We start from the raw sequence: 20,574 nt of genomic DNA on the forward strand, positions 1-20,574 counted from the left end.
TACTATAAAAAAACAATGAAAAAAAAATACAATAAAAAAAACTAAAAAAACAATGAAAAAATAGACATGAAAAAGTTTTCAGAACAGAGATAATTAAGCATATGAGGGGTTCTAAAAATACTTTAGCATAAAGAGCAATATATTTAGGAGGAAATGAATACATCGCTCTTTATGCTAAAGTATTTTTAGTAATTTCAACTACTTATTCTACGGCTTTTCTGATTCAGGGGTCATTCTTAAATAATTGGGACAAAACTTAAGATTTAGTATAAAGAGTGAGGTATTAACGAGGGGACACACCCCCTCATATACATAACAAAAATATAAGAATATAAAAGTTTGTTACGTAAGTTAATTCTTAAGTTACGTATATTTTTTACTAATAAAAACGTTCGTTAAAAATTAAAAGTTCTAGTTACCTTTTTAAGTAACCGAAAAATTGGAGGGCAACTACGCCTCCTTCCCCACCCCTTATTTCTCAAAATCGTCTGATCAAAATTAAGAGAAAGCCATTTAGCCAAAAAAAAAAATTAGTATGCAAATTCCATTTTAATAATTTATGTGCGGAGAGCCAAAATCAAACATGCATTAATTCAAAAACGTTCAGAAATTAAATAAAAAAAAAAATAGTTTTTTAACTGAGAGTAAGGAGCGACATTAAAACTTAAAACGGACAGAAATTACTCCGTATATGAAATGGGTTTTCCCCTCCCTAATCCCTCACTCTTTACGCTAAAGTTTGACTCTTTGCCACAATTCTAATTTTTAAAACAATTGTAAACTTTAGCGTAAAGAGCGAGGGATTGCGGAGGGGAAAACGCATTTCATATACGGAGTAATTTCTGTTCGTTTCAAGTTTTAATGTCGCTCCTTACTTTCAGTCAAAAAACTACTTTTTTTTATTTATTGGTTATCACTCGATTGTTGAACCTACAAAATTGCAGCAGTCTGTAGCCATTATTGTTTTCTTTTCCTACACCAAATTTATCTAGTCTAGGATACCATCTATCCCTATTTGTACCGACGAGGGTGTGAAATTTTCCCAAGCAAAAACACCCTATTTCTACATGGGACCTTGTCTGTTTGCTCCTGTAACTGTAAGTAAAATTCATTTGAGTGACTACTATCCCCGTCAGTTGGTTTTAGAGGGGCATATACAACTATAGCTGATACCCTGCACTTTCAAGGAGGCACACTCGTGCCTCTATAAAGAGGCGACACACGACAATGTTAAGCGATCTTTGGTTCCAGTGGTCGCAGAGGGATGGGGAGGTATGCATTTCGTAGCCCGAGCTCCAACTAAGAAACCTGCAAAATTTCATCCCCCTCCAACTTTTCCTTCATGGGGAAAATCTGGCCGAAAGTTTCGACCCGTCAACCCCAGCCCCCCTTTAACGTTATCCGATCGGGCTGAAATTCACAAGTTAAGGTCCCCTAGGGCCCAGGAGCTTATCCGCGAAATTTCAGCTCGATCCGATAACTCCTTCCCTGTTTTCCAGAAACCACGCATAGCCACTTAAAATTCATTTTCTTTTTTTTTCTCGACGCCTACAGGTCACATCCGACATCGGATCTGGGTGTACGAGGACTCATTTGATGCGGAATTCTCCGAGTAAGTGCCCTTCAAAGTTTCGTAGGAAAATCTTAACCCCCAGAAAGTTTCGACCCCCCAACCCCACCCCCCCCCCTTTTAACGTTGTCTGATCGGGCTGAAATTCACAAGTTAAGGTCCCCTACGGCCCAGAAGCTTATCCGCGAAATTTCAGCTCGATCCGATAACTCCTTCCCTGTTTTCCAGAAACCACGCATTAGCTACTTAATTAACGCATTTCTCTCCATAAGAGCCCATGTTAATTTGAAATTTTTAAAAGTTATTGAGAAGTTATATTTACACACATGTAAGTGATTAGCTCAGTCGGTAGAGCGTGGGACTTTTAATCTTCTGGTAAGGGTTCAAGTCCCTTACGGGTGGTTTTTTTTAACAACATCAAAATAAAAGTGTATAATTTTGATAACACCTGGACAGCTTATCAATTGAGAGATAACAGAATATTAGCTTCTTATGAGCAAAAGAAACATTTCGGTCATTCTATCTATTTTTTTTTCTATTTTATACAATGATTTAAAAGCGGGGGGGGGCGGCAGCCACCCAAGTTCCTCTCCTAATTCCTGTACGAGGAGTACAGGAATTATTAAATTACATCCACCATGGATTGTAGAAAAACGTACAGAAATAATATGAAAAAAACTTCGTTTTCTTAAAGAGTTAAAGAGGCTGCGTCCCAAAGTCGAACCTTAAAACGTACAGGAATTAGAAGAGGCAGTTGGGGGGCTGCCGCCCTCCAAACCCCCAGCTTTTAAAGACTCTTTTGTACAGGTTTTTTGTTTTTTTGCTAACCCCCCGCTCTTGGCTTCGGAAAGGCCCTCTTTTAATTAACAAAAAATTGAAATCAATGAATAATGGAATAACTTCGAAAAATGTTAAACACAAGAGGACAGGAGAACCATTGCGCCGAAACTAGTAATTAGTAACAATGAAGTACCCCCACAAAAAAAAACTGTACAAAAGAGTCTTTAAAAGCTGGGGGTTTGGGGGGCGGCAGCCCCCCAACTGCCTCTTCTAATTCCTGTACGTTTTAAGGTTCGACTTTGGGACGCAGCCTCTTTAACTCTTTAAGAAAACGAAGTTTTTTTCATATTATTTAGTCATAGAATGAGCAATTAGTATTTCTATTATGAATACCTTCCCAGCCTAAACAAGCAGCTTCCTTATTCATAATGGGTCCTATTCCCTGTCTATGTACCCCATCCTTCCTGCCTAAGTAAGTAAATTCTATATCACCTAATTTCATACTTCCTACTCCTGGGATGTGAGTTCCTGAAACTCCTAATAACTCCAGTCAGTCAAACGGAATTCGTCCGTCAAAATGTCTATATTATAGTTGTTTTTTTTGTTTTTTTGTTAACGTCGTAACATTCCAAGTTACCATTTTATATTGTTTAAATCATTGAAATTGTTTAAGCCTCAGGAAAAGCAATGGTCCCGGATACCAGCGCGGGATGGGGGCCAGCACATCTCAAGTATACACTGAAGCGCTTAAACCGGCTTGGAATCGGACAGCAAGAAGTCCTTGGGACCTCCAGTATGAATAGGGGCTTTATGCAATCCTTTGCCCACCTTAGTCACAACAGGGTTTTCAGCCCATGGTGATGCTCTTCTATCAACGAGAGTCGAAATCCTGCACAGAAAATCTCAAGCCTATTACCTCTGACTAATTATATATTCATGCCTACAAATATTATGCTACTACGGATAGGCAAGCTGTTGTAGATAAATCGGCTAGGAAGAGGTTTTTCAGCCCGAAACGTCCGCCAAAACGGACTAAGCCCAGAATAACTATCCTTTATTCAGAATCCCGTGCAAATATCATGTCGTTTACTAGGCAATAATTTCCTCGAGGGGTGCCACTCCTCAAGTGGAAATAGAGTTGACCACATGGTCTCCAGTCTTGCACGTACCCTAAAAGGGCCAAGGCAGCCCTTTGCAGAGGCCGTTGTCAGCAGATCTGGATCTTACCACCCTGTCACAGATGATCTCCTATAGAGGATCCTCCCTCGATGGTCTTCTGCATCATCATGCGTGAGAGCATCACCCATTGCGTGAGAGAAGCTGATCGGCAAATTTTGCAGCTAGCGGTCAGGATTTTGGAAATGCTGTTTCTCAAAAAGGGTACCGAGCTACTTCTGTAGTTGGTCTGTAATACACACCACTTTGCATGGTTCCTGTGGAGGATTTAGCAGAGTGTCAGACAGGGTAAAAGAAATAGCCACAAAATTAGCCCTTTAAATCGGAAGATGGGCTGGAATAAAAGTACTTGATTAAGGGAAGCGAGTCAGGGGAACGGAATATTTGCGCCTTGTCAGATAATCTGTAGTAAGGAGCGACCCGGCTCAATAGTAAACGAAACTCTAAAAAACGGAATTTTGATAATAAAAGATACATCAAAAGAATCGGAGTTTTATGCTGATTTTAAATATATGATTTATATAAACGATTTAAATAAGTTTCATCAAATTTAGTATTTGTCATCAAAAGTTTCGAGCCTGAGAAAATTTGCCTTATTTTGGAAAATAGGGGGAACACCCCCTAAAAGTCATAGAATCTTAACGAAAATCACACCATCGCATTCAACATATCAGAGAACCCTACTATAGAAGCTCCTATCTACAAAAATGTGGAACTTCGTAATTTTTTGCCAGAAGACCGATCACGGGTGCGTAGTTTGTTCTTATTGTTTTTTTTTTCAGGGGTCACCGTGTCGACCGAGTGGTCCTAGATGTCGCAAGAGGGCTCATTCTAACGGAAATGAAAACTTCTTGTGCCCTTTTTAAGTGACCAAAAATATTGGAGGGCAACTAGGCCCCCTCCCACGCTCATTTTTACACAAAGTTAACGGATCAAAATTTTGAGATAGCTATTTTGTTCAGCATAGTCGAAAACCATAATAACTATGTCTTTGGGATGACTTACTCCTCCCACAATCCCCAGGGGAGGGTCTGCAAGTTACAAACTTTGACCAGTGTTTGCATACAGTAATGGTTATTGGGAAGTGTACAGACGTTTTTCACGGGGATTATTTTAGTTGGAGGGGGTTGAGGGGAGGGGGCTTTATGGGAGGATTTTTCCTTGGAGGAATATGTCTTGGGGGAAGAGAAATTCAAAGAAGGGGGCGCAGGATTTTCTAGCATTATTATAAAAAAAAAACAATGAAAAATTAAATATGAAAAAGTTTTTCAACTGAAAGTAAGGAGCAACATTAAAACATAAAACGAACAAATTATTACCGATATGAGGGGTTCATCTCCTCCTAAATACCTCCCTCTTTACGCTAAAGTATTTTTAGTAATTACAACTATTTATTTTACGGCCTTTCTGATTCAGGGATCATTCTTAAAGAGTTGGGACAAAATTTAAGCTTTTGTGTAAAGAGTAAGGTATTAACGAGGGGACAAACCCCCTCATATACATAATAAAAATATAAGAATATAAAAGCTCGTTACGTAAGTTAATTCTTAAGGTACGTATATTTTCTAATAATAAAAACGTTCGTTAAAAATTAAAAGTTCTAGTTGCCTTTTCAAATAACCAAAAAATTGGAGGGCAACTAGGGCTCCTCCCCCACCCCTTTTTTCACAAATCGTCTGATCAAAACTAAGAAAAAGCCATTTAGCCAAAAAAAGAATTAATATGCAAATTTCATTTTAATAATTTATGTGTGGAGAGCCAAAATCAAACATGCATTAATTCAAAGACGTTCAGAAATTAAATAAAAAAAAAAAAAAAACTAGTTTTTTTAACTGAAAGTAATAAGCGACATTAAAACTTAAAACCAACAGAAATTACTCTAGAAAAGAAAACCTCTAGGTTTTTAAGATAATTTTAATTGTTTACTTACTCTTACTGATATCAAATCTCGTGCGAGACTACACACGAGTGTTATTCGCAAGTGTTATAGATTAATATGTTGTTGTGAGGCTAAGTACTCACTTTTCACTCCTAAATCAATATTCTTGTTTTTCGTACTTGGCTTTTGGGCTTTCAGTAAAGCACTAGTTTTCTATAATCCTACACACATATTACCAGCTGCTTTATTCGCACTAGTTTTATCGATATGTGTTAGATAGGCTGTGAAGTAATAATTTTGGGTCGTTTCATCTTTGCTCTTTACTTCCCTCAAAAAAACTTTGATTTTCAGAATTAATCTTTGTCCCATTTTAATAAAAAATCATATAGAAGGCACAAAACAATGATTGAAAAAAGACCCGATACCAAAATGCGCGACACCAATACGCCGGATATAGATACGCACGATACCAATATGCCCGATACCTCGCATAGCCCTTTCCGCAGTGACTGTGGAGGGTCACATCATCACTAAAAGCATATTTGTTGGAATTTGAACTATTTCGAACAAAGAGGCTACCTCAAACTTGGGTCAGGTGGCGTTTGGGGAGTAAGGGGGCTAGTTGCCATCCAATCTTTTTGGGTAGCTTAAAAATGGCAATAGCGATTTTAATTTCTGTCCGAATGAACCATTAAACATCTCTATTTAATGTTCTGGAAACCTGTTAGTCCTGCTAATGTTAAAGTAGCCTGCTGGTGATCAGACAATTTCGGAAACTTGCTAAGAGGGTTGGGAGGGGATCTTGTAAACCTCCAATTAAGGGTTTTGAATCATAGTTATTACAATAGTACCGATTTATAATTTCAAGCTCTTCCACTTTTCCACTTTTTCCAAGTGGCACCAAAAATTCAATTTTTAGTGCTATTTGTTACTTGCAGATGGTGGAACTTGTGGGAAGAACATAGCTATGAGAAATAAATTTTGTATGAGCTATTAAACATCTCTCTATTATGTTCTGGTAGCCCACTAGCCCCATTCGTAGAGAAATATCACAATAGGGCCATTTTTAGTGCCATTTGGCACTTGCAGATAATAGAATTCATATAACGCAGGCAGATATAAGAACTAGCTTTTGAAAGAACTACTAAAAATCTCCCTATTATGTAACGGTAACCCACTAGCCTCAAAAAAAAAAAAAAAACACATCAGTACTACCGAAGTAGTGACAGCATAATGCTTTTAAAGGCACTCACAGGGGTTGTACAAATTGAGCTACTGGTCCCTCAAGAAATTATTACGCACAAATGTGTCTCGGGTAATACTATAGCACTCCTGTAACAGTATAGGACACCTATGTCATAGGGATTGTTTACTTTTGCCTGTTACGTAATAGGGAGTATTTATAAAACCTTAAGGGGCCTGTCAAACCAGGATTTCTTTGGTTGTTATGCAATAGGGTTTTGTTGTTCCATAACTTTCGGTTGTTACATAATATGGTGTGTTTACTTTTGCCTATTACGTCATATGGAGTGTTTTCTAGACGATGCATGTGTTAATTACTTAAAAACCCACGAGGGTCAGGGCTTCTTTACTGCAGGATTTCTTTGGTTCTCATGTAATAGGGCTTTTGTTTAGTTACGCAAACGTTAAAACTATAGAGATTTTTTTGGTTGTTACGTAATAGGACTTGTTAGAGTCAGCTAGTCAAGCGCAGAATCCCCGGTTGTAACAAAGGGGGACACACACGTGAGTGTTACGTAATGATGGTACACACATGGGATGTAACGTAATCCTGATAGATTTATTGGGGGTAACCTAATCTAACGTGACTTGGTATGCTTATTGGGAATGACGTAATAGGAGCGACCATAGGTAATGACAATGGACACATGGGTTGTTAATAATACTTTAAAGAGATTTTTCTGTCAATAAGCTTTTCTTTTTTCTCAGGGAACCTTTATAATTTAAAGATTTTTATCCGCTTTAAAAATCGAATATAAGACCAGAGATTTCCCCAACGACCATAAAAGAGCCTTAACCATCTGGACCAACAAACTATTCATAACATTTTGATTCGGGGAATAGTTTCTGCGTGATAACCTATTGCATGCAAGGAGAATCCCCCGCCCCGCTTACTAGAACGATTAAATTGGTCGCATGTTTCCATCCCTTTCCACATGAGAGCACACAAGCATGCTAATGCTATTGATTTTTGCTCTATTAGATCCGCCTGCCTATTACAGCGTTATTAATTTTCTAAAGTGACCTAGACAGGGTAAGTTAGCTATTGAATCATGAGATGATACACAGCATTGGCTTTAGACATTTCATTGCGTAAATGATTACGTATTGAAGATTCGTCCTGGAAGAAGAAATCTAAAGAATGAAAGCTTTTGTACAAACAAATTTTATTAATAAAACAAATTTAAAGCGTTATTAAAAGACAGAAAAAAGCAATTAAAACACAAAAAATGGTAAAAACGACCCATCCATGTAGAATACAAAACCCCAAAGCCTAGATCCGATTTTTTAGTACACGGGTTCTTAGACAAATTCGTTCTCGGAATATGTGTATAAGGCATTCCAGGAAGAAGAAGAACGAAATCAGTGAGAGACATTGGGACTAAAGCAAGTGGGTAATGAATGGTGATAAGTAGCAGATGTTTTTAACTCTCCCATTCAACTATCTGTACCCAACGTGTGGCCTTTTTAAAGGCGACAAAATTAATAAACACTTCCTAACAAATAAGCCCTTTCTGTGCTTGCTGAAAAACCTCACATATCACTTTATGATTTAACAATTAAATGAAATGAGTAATATCCTATAAATACGTTCCCACCATATCCCATTAAATTTATATTGACACTATGTTGTATGTGTTTGTATATGAAATATCATCTTTAATCTAAAAAAACACCCCTCTCTACTAGCCATTCTTAAACTTTGGATGTCAATCCATTTTGAACTTGGACCTTCAGGGGACGGTAAAGAGCGATATAAAAACAAAAATACGCATAAGAACTGCCTTCGGACAGCTTGCAAGCTTGGCCCTTGAGGCAAATCTTAATTACTTTTTATTCTAATTTTTTTTTACTTGGATTTTTTAAATAGAAATTTTTGAACTTTTCTTCCATGTGTTAAAATCACATTAAACACACTTACAATAAAAGAAAATTCACTTGTGATACCAAATGAAGATCGGATTCTTTTTAGAGTTAGAGACATGAAGTGGGAAATATATGAAAATTAATTCAGACACAGAAACTACTACCAGTTTCACAAGTGGTGTACTAGAGTCTGAAAAAGGCGAATAATTTTTTTTTATCAAATGATAAGTCGGATTCTTTTCAGAGTTAGAGACGTATGAAGTGGGAAGTTATTGCAAAGGCAGGTGAGCAGGAATTTATCAAGATTCAGAGGCAAGTGAGTGGGAATTTTTCAAAAGTCACACGCTTAATATTTTCCCAAAGAAGAGAAAACCACTCAAAGAGAGTGCAACCACAAAATAATAGTTGATGATGAGCGAAGCTTCTTGATAGTACTTGCTGTAACACTTTAGCGATTGATAACCCCATATCGCCATGTTTTGGATATTATTATTCAACGGAAGGGAAAAAGAAGAAAAGCATACTCTTGTACCAATATCCTATACCATATCCAGCAAACATACCGGCAGCGTAATAATAACGTGGTAATAGACAATGGAATCCTAGGGATACTTAAAAGGGCATTTAAAGGGATACTTTTAACCCTGTTAAAAGTCGTGTATGACCCCGAAATGAAATAAGTGCCATGTCATGACATAACGTCATGAATTATGTTTTGAAGTGGATTCGAAGCATTCAAATTTTTTAGGATAAAATTTATAACAAGTAGTACTGATGGCGTGACTGATTCTATCAATGTAGGCATAGTGATTAAAGAAAAAATAAAATAAAAAAATAAAAAAAAACAAAAAAATAATAATAATAAAGGAAATGTATTATTCAAAATATCAAATATTTTCATCAAAATGAATTTCCATGGTATTTTTTTGGAATATGAAATGATACTAAAATCATGCCTGATATTTTCAAAATCTTATCAAATATTTCAAGAGTACATTGATCCTCAGGAGCGTCCTATGCAATTACCCCATAGAGAAATTGCTTGCACAATGAATGCGCATTTGACGAGCATCTTTACATAGTCATTGGTGAGCATGATTTTTTTCTATGCGGCTACCCCCGTGGTACTCTGTGTCTGGTCATCGATGGCACTTAGTTCATCATTTTTTTAACAGTATTATTCGTAGCCTACATTAGAGCGATAAGAAGTTACATCTTATTTTAAAAAAGCGACGATGAGATGTTTTAAAAAAGTGTGTTCATGATAAAGTTGTCGTAGCATTGAATGTTGACAAGGACAAAATTTTGAACTATGAAACAAGTGAAACGAAACAAGTATGAAACGACCTGCTTTCCGTGTAGCCCCAGACGGTTGGGCAAAAAGGACAACCTTCGACAATATGTCATCCTTCATCCACAGAATGTGGCCTAGCCATCTCAACCTTTCTTTCATTATAGCCCTAAAAGCGGGATTGAACCACATTTTTCGTACAATCTACTGTTTGAAATACGGTCCGTCAGCCTAGTACCCAGAACAATCCATAGGCAATTTCTCTCGAAAACATCAAGTAAAGTTTCATCTGCTTTTCGGAGCGCCCATGCTTCAGAGCCAGATCTGACCACTGTCATCACTGTTGCTTCCAATATTCTAATCTTGGTTTTCTATCCTTCCAAACTTTTTTTAACTGTGAAAAAACACCCTGAGCCTTAGCTATTCTACTTTTAACTTCTTCACTGCTCCCTTTTTCTTTACTAATAATACTACCAAGGTAAGTGAAGCTGCCAACCTGATCAATGTTTTCATTACCCAATGTCACCTTTTCATCTTCACTTATTTCTAGCCTTAGGGACTTTAATTACTTTTCTTGACATTAATTTTCAAGCATATTCTAGCACCCTGAAATCGCAAAACCTCTAAAAATTCATTCATTTTGCTCACACTTTCATATAATATGCTTAAATCATCAGCATAATCTAAGTCCAGGAGCGTTTTCCCTCCCCATTCGATTCCGTGGTCTCCAATTGCCTTTCCTATGCTCCTTAAGACGAAATCCATCAAAAGGATCCATACAAACGGGGGTAGAACACAACCCTGATTAACTCCTGATTTAATACAAAACCAGTTGCTAACCTCATTTCCTACCTTAACCGCAGCAGTATTATTCTCGTACATAGCACAAATCACTTTAATGTATTTTTCTGGTATACCATATAAGGATAAGACCTTTGCTAATGCTCTTCTATCAACAGAATCGAAAGCTTGCTCATAATCAATAAAACTGAGGACCAAAGGTGTTTGAAAACGAAGGGATTTCTCAATTATTAACCTAAGAGTGAAAACCATCCTCTACCTTTTCTAAAACTGCACTGTTCTGCCCTTAAAACTTTGCCTACAATATCTCTCAGTCTAAAAAGTATCATATTACTAAGTGATTTGCTACCTAAAGAGACCAGACTAATGCCTCGATAATCACAACACTCACTCTTGTCATCTTTCTTATATAGTGGTTTAATTAAGGTTTTCCTAAAATCATTAAGTACTTCCCCTTTTTCAAAAATCATTTTCATAATCTTCAGTATCTTATTCCTTACCTCAGAGCTACCATATTTAAGAAACTGATTTATCACACTATCAGCATCTGGAACCTTATTATTTTTCGATCCTTTTAGTAGTGTTGCTAATTCTTCCTCACAAAACAAATCTTCCTTCACATCCAAGGTATCACAAACTTTTTTATTTTCATCTATATCTTTTCCTGTAACTGTATCTTGGTTTAGCACATTCTCAAAATGTTCTACCCATCTTTCTTTAACTTTTTCTTTATCACTAATTGTGGCCCCATTCCTATCTTTACCTGGGACTAGTCCGGATTGACTACTCCCTTTCAATTTATTAACATGCCAGTATAATATTTTGCTATGATGCTGTCTAGCTGCATCTTCCAGATCCTTGGCAATTTTATCCATGGCCTCCACTTCATATCTCCTTAATTCATATTTTAATGCTTTCTCCACTTTCTTTACATTCCTTTTGTTTTCAAACGACCTATCACTCAGATGATTCTTGTACAAACCCCTTCTGCTCTCTATTAAACATAAAGGTTTTTCACTAATATTCCTAGTTGCAGTCTTAGCACTCTTCCCTAAGACACCATCAGCAACTTCACAAATTGTTTTTCTAAAATTATTCCATCCAGCTTCCATCGTTCATCCATCCATCCATCGTTTATCCATCCATCCATCGTATGTGTATGCTAGTGTGTTTGTAATCAACAGTATGAGAGTCAATTCAAAATGAATAAAGCAAAAAAAAAATAAAATAAAGAAAATACTGTGAAGTCTTGCTACTTTGGATTTTTTTAGAGCCAGGCAAACAAGCTTGAATAACAAGATTTTCAAATATGTTATTCAGTCAAAATGAGAATCAATTTAAAATGAATAAAGTGGGAAAAAAGTAAAAAAAAAAAGAATCTTGTGAAGTGTTGCTACTTTGGATTTTTTCTTCCAAGTCAGACACAGATGAGCATGGATAATAGGATTTTTCAAATATTTAATTCAGTCACATTCCTACTGCTGCCATCCCTTCATTTTCAGTCATAGGTGACGACACGTTATGATTAACTCAAGTGTTTAGAGTTAGAGACATATGAAGTTGGAATTTAGCAAGATTCAGACCTGAAGGGACTATTAACTGGCAGTTCAGAATTCTTTCAAAGAACAGAAAAAAGTCACACTTCACCCTGAATTTTCCAAAGAAGACAAATCGAGAACCAAAAAATTCAATTTTCAAGTCAAGTTAAGATTGCAGCTAGTGCTTTCTATTGTAAGGCTAAATATAAAGGACTATGTAAATATATCACTCACACACTAGGCAAGCAATAACTAATAATAACTAATAAGCAATAACACTAGGTAAGCACAAATAAGGATTAAAATTAAAGTAAAAGAGCTATACCAAAAATAAGATGAAACTGACCTCAACTTTGCTTGACACTTTCTTCCATGAAGGGTCTACATCTGCTACAACAGTTGCAGGACATTTTGCTGTTTCAAACCTGATGATAAAATAATCAATAAAATGGAGCATTTACAATCCCTCTTTTAAGATTACAATAGGTCTATTATCTACAGAATACTCTTAAAATTACCAGAGATGCCAATGCACAAAATTGGAATAATGAAAAAAATGATAACACATGTCTCGTACACCATCTTACAGTGGATGGGGGGCAGAGGATATGGTTCATATACTTCATATTTTGAAAAAATATGAAGTATATGAACTTCATATTAAAATTTATATATAAAATTTATTATATTATTTAATTATATTTTCATATTAAATTTACAAAAAATTAATCAAAGAATGTTGGGTTCCACGTTTCAATACACATTAGCCTTTACTATATCTTATTTTTGCTTTATGGCTGTTTATTAGTTTGCACAAGTCAGATATTCAGGCTTTTCATGAATGTATAGATCATTAATATAGAGGAAACAGATAGCCTACATTGGAAAATAGTGGTTTGAAGACTACATTATTAAGTTAAGTATTCCCCTGAAATTTGTTCCAAAGTTCCTATTTTCCTTCATGGTATGGATTTTTATGAAAAGTCAAAATATCCATGGCTTGCAAAATGAAGGCATATACCCTCACAAATAATTATTACAATTATTGAATCTTGGTTTCACATGACAACTTTTTAAATCTGTTATTCTTAAAGAAAAAGGCTCAATTTAAGGCAGGGCAAGATGTTTTTTCCAGTTCCTATGAATATGAATATTTTCAAAAATACACAATTTTACTTTGCTATTCATCAAATCTTTTCAATTCAACTAAATATAACTTTGTATGGCACATGGAAACATTGAATTTGATGGTGCATTTTTCAGCAAGTTAGTCCTCTTTATGGAGTATTTTCCCTCTTTTTTTTAAAATTACAAATGTGTCTTAGGATAACAACTTTTGATGGGTAAATAAAAATAAAGAATGGCATTATAACTTAAACAAAGCAGAAATTACTCCATATATATGGGGTAAGATAAAATATTTATTTTAAAAAAATCTCTATCACAAGCCCAAATATGGCCAAACTTGGACTTCATAGTTGACAAATCAAATGGTTGCACTAAATCTGGCAAAAATACAACAAACAACAACAAAAAATGAAAATCATAATGAGTAATCATTTATGAGCTAATAATTAAATTTTAAAAAGTTAAGAAGATAAAAACTGCTCAAACTAAATTTAAACAAATACTAGTCAGAAAAAGAACTAAAAGGGACATTAAAAAAGGGGAAGGGGGAGGGGGGCAAAATAAGTAAAAAATACAACAAAGAACAAGATATATATATATATATATATATATATATATATATATATATATATATATATATATATACTAGCTGTTGGGGTGGCGCTTCGCGCCACCCCAACACCTAGTTGGTGGGGGCGCTTCGCGCCCCCCCCAAGCCCCCCCGCGCGCGTAAGTCGTTACGCGCCATAATAGTTACGCGCCATTGTAGTTGTGTCCCTATGTCCCACCTGTGAATATAGATATATATATATATATATGGTTTTAACTACGTAAAACTTGCGAATATACAACATTCTTTGCTGTCCCATTGTCTTTGCATATAAATAGATTGTCAGGTTATCCCCCTGTTTCCCCCGGTGTCCCCGTTGTAGTTGTGTCCCTGTGTCCCGGTCGTCATTTATATTCCCTGTGTCCCGGGTCCCGGTCATCATTTGTATCCCGGTGTCCCGGTCTGTATATACATTCGTTTTTTAGTTTTGTTTTTCTCCTTTATTTTTTTCCTTTTTTTTTCTTTTTTAGCTTATTTAGATTTTTAGATTTTTTAGTTTTTTTTATTAGTTTTTAGTTTTTATTTCTTTTTAGTTTTTTTGTCCCGGTCGTCATTTATATCCCCCTGTTTCCCCCGGTGTCCCCGTTGTAGTTGTGTCCCTGTGTCCCGGTCGTTATTTATATTCCCTGTGTCCCGGTCGTCATTTGTATCCCGGTGTACCGGTCTGTATATACATTCGTTTTTTAGTTTTGTTTTTCTCCTTTATTTTTTTCCTTTTTTTTTCTTTTTTAGTTTATTTAGATTTTTAGATTTTTTAGTTTTTTTATTAGTTTTTAGTTTTTTTTCTTTTTAGTTTTTTTGTAGTTTTTACCTTCTTTTTAGTTTTGTTAATTTTTTTTTTTACTTGTGTCCTGGTCGTCATTTATACTCCCTGTGTCCCGGTGCTTTGTTGATTGCTAATCGAACATTCCTTTTGTCCTGGTCGCTTTCTCTTTGAGTGTCGTCATTTATTTTTTTCTTTTTTAGTTCTTTTAGTTTTTACCTTTTTTAGTTTTTTTTTAGTTTTTAGTTTTTTTAGTTTTTTACCTTTTTTTAGTTTTTTTAGTTTTTTAGCTTTTTTATTTTTTTTATTAGTTTTTAGTTTTTTTGTAGTTTTTGCCTTTTTTTTTAGTTTTTTGTCCTGGTCGCTTTCTCTTTGAGTGTCGTCATTTATTAGTTTTTTCCTTTTTTTTTTTAGTTTTTTATTGGTTTTTACCTTTATTTTAGCTTATTTTTCAGTTTTTTCCTTTTTTTTAGTTTTTTTTTATTTTTTATTTTTTTTAGTTTTTTACCTTTTTTTAGTTTTTTTAGTTTTTTTAGTTTTTTAGCTTTTTTACTTTTTTTATTAGTTTTTAGTTTTTTTTTGTAGTTTTTGCCTTTTTTTAGTTTTTTCAGTTTTTTTTTTAGTTTTTTATTGGTTTTTACCTTTATAGTTTTTTTAGTTTTTTAGCTTTTTTATTTTTTTTATTAGTTTTTAGTTTTTTTTGTAGTTTTTGCCTTTTTTTAGTTTTTTCAGTTTTGACGTCACCTAATCCAGTTTTTTCAGGTGACGTCACCTGACACATCCATCCACACATCCATCCACACATCCACACACAGACAACTTATTTTTATATATATAGAAGATATATATATATATATCTGTAAGAAATGTAGCAATTACTCCAGAGTAGATTACTCCATTTCCCATGGGAGAATAGGGGACTGACTCCTCCTTAATCCTCTCCTACTCTTTAAACTATAGTTTGAATTTGTATGTCCTATGCTTTAAGAACAAATGCTTCAATTTTTGGGCAATTTGAATGGGACAAAGATATTTTTCATAATATTTCAAGAATGTAAGAGCTTATTCATGGTCATTTGCTTTAAACCATTTATGGCCATTTGTATTGCCATTTGAAATTTTCATTTCAAATGTTCCCTCAAATCCCTTCTGCCTTATATCTCCACCTGTCCTCACTAATGGTTGTGAGGAGTGCTTGAAAGATGAAAAAATAAATTTTACAAGAAGTAAAAATAAATTGAATAGTCAAGTCAAACTTAAAACAACCAGGAGTTATATTACTGCCCCCTTCCTTAACCATGAAAGTTCTAAAGCATATCACATCATTTGCACTTCACTGAAAACAAAATTTTATCATATAGTTTTTGTTATATTTAGCCTATATCATTGAAAAAAAAAAGTTAAATAAAATCTTAATTGCTAAGATTACAAGGAATTATTACCATTATATGTTAAATAATGAGTTAATTTTCATTAATTCTTTCCAGTTATATTGATTTTTTTTGGTGATTTATTTTTTATTTGTCATCAATGTTTGAAAAAGCACACTATTCAAAATTCATATAGTTGTCAAAAACCACAAACATGTTTGAAAAACAATATTTTTTTCTATTTCTTGATTTTGCCACTGTTGATTCAACTTACAGGTAATTGGTCATATGCCTCATAATCTGTGGGAAGGGGGCAAGGTGTACCATAGGAGGGCAAAAATATAAAATAGAAGGAATATTATGTCAGATGTCAGAAAAATGGGAGAGGCAGCTGCTCATGCCTAGGCCTAGAACCACTACTGCACACTGGAAAAATATATAGGAAATATACAAAATGGGTATAGGCCTATTTCAAGATATTTTCAGCGGTGATCTATGACTTAGGTGAACATACCACTTGTAACTTTTTTTTATGCTCTTTCTGAATATACTGATCAATTTACAAGGAAATTCAAATTTAAGCTCTTCAGGATACTTTTTTGTCTTATTTTTGGCAGTTAGAAAGGGGTTTTGATGTCTGTTACAAACTTACTATTTGATTATAATTCCATTTTATAAAAATTATGTAATTATATAACTGCCTTCTGAAGCTTTGGCCACACCATCAATACTGTAAACATTAAAATTCTTGTCCAAAAATATTATAATTAAGCTTGTTGGCCACCCTTGGGCATGCAACCTAGAGTGCTTGTCCCCTCTAGCCCCCCCCCCTAAATCTTGTCTTGTAGGCTTATAAACTTTTTCTGTTTCTTAATTTTTTTGTTCATTGATTCTTTGCTATAAAATCTATTTGAAGAAAAAAATGGCACAGATAATACATAATTCAGCCTATTTACTTGCACATAAGGGGGTGATAAAGTATTGTGAACTATTTTAGGAAGCATATAGGTTAAGCAAGATTTTGGAGAATTTTTCAGATTTTTATAGTTTTGATCAGACATTTTTAGAACCACACTGGAATAATTAAAACGAAATTTGCATATAATTTTTTTTTGCTAAATATTTTTCTCATAGTTTTGATTGGACATTTTTAGAGAAAAAGGAGCAGAGGAGGCCTAGTTACCCTCCAATTTGCGGCTACTTAAAAAGGCAACTAGAACTTTTAATTTTTTACAAACGTTTTTGTAACTTACAAATTAACTTACATAACAAACTTCTATATTTGTATGTTTTTACTACTCATGAGGGGGTTTGCCCCCTCGTGAATACCTTGCTTTTCATACTAAAGCTTATATTGTGTCCCAATTCCTTAAGAATGGCCCCTGGATCGCAAAGACCATAGAATAAATAGTTGAAAATACTAAAAATACTTTAGCATAAAGAGCAAGGTATTAGAAGGAAGTGAATCCCTCATATGCATAATAATTTCTGTTCATTTTAAGTTTTAATGCTCCTCATTACTTTCAGTTGAAAAAAGTTTTTCATATTTTTTAAATGCTGGAAAATTCTGCACCCCCTTCATGGAAATTCTCTTCCCCCATGGAAAATTTTCCCCAAAATCCCTCAACCTCCCCCAACCAAAAAATTCACCTGAAAACGTCAATACACTTCCCAAAAACCATTACTATATGTAAACACTGGTCAAAGTTTATAACTTGCAGCCCCTCCCATGGGGACTGTGGGGGAGTAAGTCATCCTCAAAGGCATAGTTATTAGGTTTTTCGACTATGTTGAATAAAATGGCTATCTCAGAATTTTGATGCAGTGAATTTTGGAAAAAAATGAGCGTGGGAGGAGGCCTAGATGCCCTCCATTTTTGGTCCCTTAAAAAGGGCACTAGACCTTTTAATTTCCGTCAGAATGAGTCCTCTGGCAACATTCTAGGACCACTGGGTCAATACAATCACCCCTGGAAAAAATATGACAAAAAATACAAAATTCAACATTTTTGCAGATATGAGCTTGAAACTTCTACTGTAAGGTTCTCTGATATGTTGAATCTGATGGTGTGATTTTCATTAAGATTCTATCACTCTTAAGGGGCGTTTTCCCCTATTTTCTAAAATAAGGCAAATTTTCTCAGTCTTGTAACTTTTGATAGGTATAACTAAACTTGATGAAACTTATATATTTAAAATCAGCATTAAAATTCAATTCTTTTGATGTAACTATTGATATATAAATTCCATTTTTTTAGAGTTTTGGTTACTATTTAGCTGGGTCGCTCTTTACTACAGTTTGTTACCACAAACTGTTTGATTAAATTTGTTTTAAGCATTTGAAATTCACTCATGTAAGCGTCTTCACCTCAAAGCAGCCCAGTCTTCAAATGGCAGCTAAATCTTTCATTCAGAACAGGGGTGGATCCAAGGAGGGGACAGGGGCACACACACACCCCCCATGACATGATGTTGTATTTTTGGTTGGGACTGCTTGCTCTGGTTTGGGTCTGGACAAAAGTAATTTTTCTTTGTAATTTATTTAGTAGTTGAGTTTTTCATAAATTTTTCAATATTAAGACCATTTTTTTTGCAAACCAGTTTGAAAGAAGATTTTAGTCACTTTATGTAGTCTTTGTTAAATTTTGCTAATGTTGTATACTGCCAAAAATTATTTAATTAAATTTAGATTTATCAATGGAATATGTCTGTATTACTACAAAAGCCAACTGCAAGGCAAAGATCTTCATTTTGTAATAACAAGGAGGAGAAATTTAAAATCCTAACTTCTTTTTACTGTCAAAAATTTGTTTTTGAGTCTGTCTTGCTATGGCACTAAGGCAAAGAAATTGATAGGCCTATCATTACTTTTTTGGCAGTCTGTTTTGGTTTTTTGGGTTTGCCTTTTTTTGCAAAAAGGGGTGGCTTTTACAACACAGCCTAGTAGTTTTTTAGGGAATTTGTATAATAGAAAATAAATGCATGAGAAGCACAAAATTTATTAATTTAAGTTTTTGTGAGAAATGGTGGCCACTTTTACTGCCTATTTTCATCTAATTTAAGCTCTGCATTATACAACATATCACCTCCTCTGTTCATCTTAAAACATTAAAATAAAGGCCAAACTCTTTAGTACTTTAGACCATTTCCACTACCCTATGATGCATAATTGTTGAGGTTCCCTTTAAATTGTGGGTATTTCTTTGTTTGCAAGTTTATGTAAGCAACCTATTATCCCCCCCCCCCAAAGAAAATCCTGGATCCACTATTTTTGTTCTGAAAATCCAATTTAAAATAACAAATTTCAAGACATTAAAATGTCTAATAACCAGACATAGAGTCTGAGTCATAGATCTTTGCAAAGAATATCTAAACAGGTTTTTTGGAAGTGACTCAGAAAAAGCAAGTCTCTGACTGAGATTGGGTGCCCACGATTAAAGTATTTTGACTGATTATTGGGCATGTTGCAATCCAATCAAAGATTCTGCCTGAGATTATGTCTGTGACCAACTACCAGTCAGTTTACCCTAATGTTTCCTTCTGAGAAGGAATAATTGCACATTTATACCTGAAAATACCCTCATCTAGAACTTTACAATAATAAAAGCACTCAGTAAATTTGGTTTTTCCAATCTGAATAATTTGGCTTGAGACATTCCTGAACAATAGCCTATTCCTAGGCAAGCCCTATTTCACAATTCCTGAAATCTTTTATTTTTCTTACATGACTTTCCGTAAGTACTCCAAACCAGTTGTTGGAGCATTTTCAGGGTTAAACACATCATTTGGAACGAAGAATGCTCTCTTGACTCCATATTCTTCCTGATCATTCACATCTTCCATTCTTTAAATTCTTTTATTGAATGCATCTATGCAGCATTGCCGAACTATACAAAAAGATTTGCTATTGCCAACCGCATAACAATGTGTCTTTTGATATAAAAATTGCTTTTCAGTACAGTGTACATTTATTTCGGTCTTAAGAACGACAATTTGAAGGGGGCAGTTGCCTCCCCTAAATTTATAAAAGTATGCAATTTCATTGAAAAATAGAAAACACCCCTACATTTTAAGAAATAGCTTTCGTCTGTATCTTGATTAAAAAATTTGAAAACTCCATCTCAAATCTTTTAAAAATCTAAACCCTTTTTGCTTTTGGAGCAGAATAGTAATACTTCTTACACATTAAAAAAATACGAGCTGATTCAGTTGTATTAAATCAATTTTCATCAGCTTTAAAACAACCTAAGAATGTGAAAAAATTAAAAAAAAATCGGGGGCATATACATGAAGCAAATTTGGCCAAGCTCTGCCAAATTGTGGCTTAATTTGTACATTTATTTTTACGTAATTTAGTATATTTCTTAAGAAAAAGATAAATGAAAATGGTGTTTTTATTTAGCAAAATCTGCACATATATCTGTAAGAGACACTCCTTTGAGATTCAATTTCAAATTAGCTTCGCACTCAGACACTAGCTAAGTGAAGCAAACATAATCAATTTAGGAATATGGTTAACTTGTTAGGCTATTTCTTGCATTTGGTTGCTTTCCTAACAAGA

The 20,574-nt window shown here is 34.6% G+C and overlaps 1 protein-coding gene across 3 annotated transcripts in view; it reads right to left on the minus strand.

Annotated features, from left to right (window-relative positions):
- LOC136033032 (gem-associated protein 2-like) overlaps positions 1-19,908 on the minus strand; it is a 29,978-nt gene extending 10,070 nt beyond the window's left edge. For 2 of the 3 annotated variants that reach the window (XM_065713592.1, XM_065713591.1), the window contains exons 1-2: positions 19,738-19,908; positions 12,490-12,568 (exon numbers count right to left, since the gene is read on the minus strand). In XM_065713592.1, the coding sequence (XP_065569664.1) occupies positions 12,490-12,568; positions 19,738-19,856 (198 nt within the window). In that variant the 5' untranslated portion in view covers positions 19,857-19,908. The remainder of the gene's footprint in view (positions 1-12,489; positions 12,569-19,737) is intronic. The other variant, XM_065713590.1, reaches the window with a different exon arrangement.
- Between the last annotated feature and the right edge of the window lie 666 nt (positions 19,909-20,574).

The sequence above is a fragment of the Artemia franciscana genome, chromosome 11 (genome assembly GCF_032884065.1).
Source record: "Artemia franciscana chromosome 11, ASM3288406v1, whole genome shotgun sequence".
Classification (NCBI taxonomy): Eukaryota; Metazoa; Arthropoda; class Branchiopoda; order Anostraca; family Artemiidae; genus Artemia; species Artemia franciscana.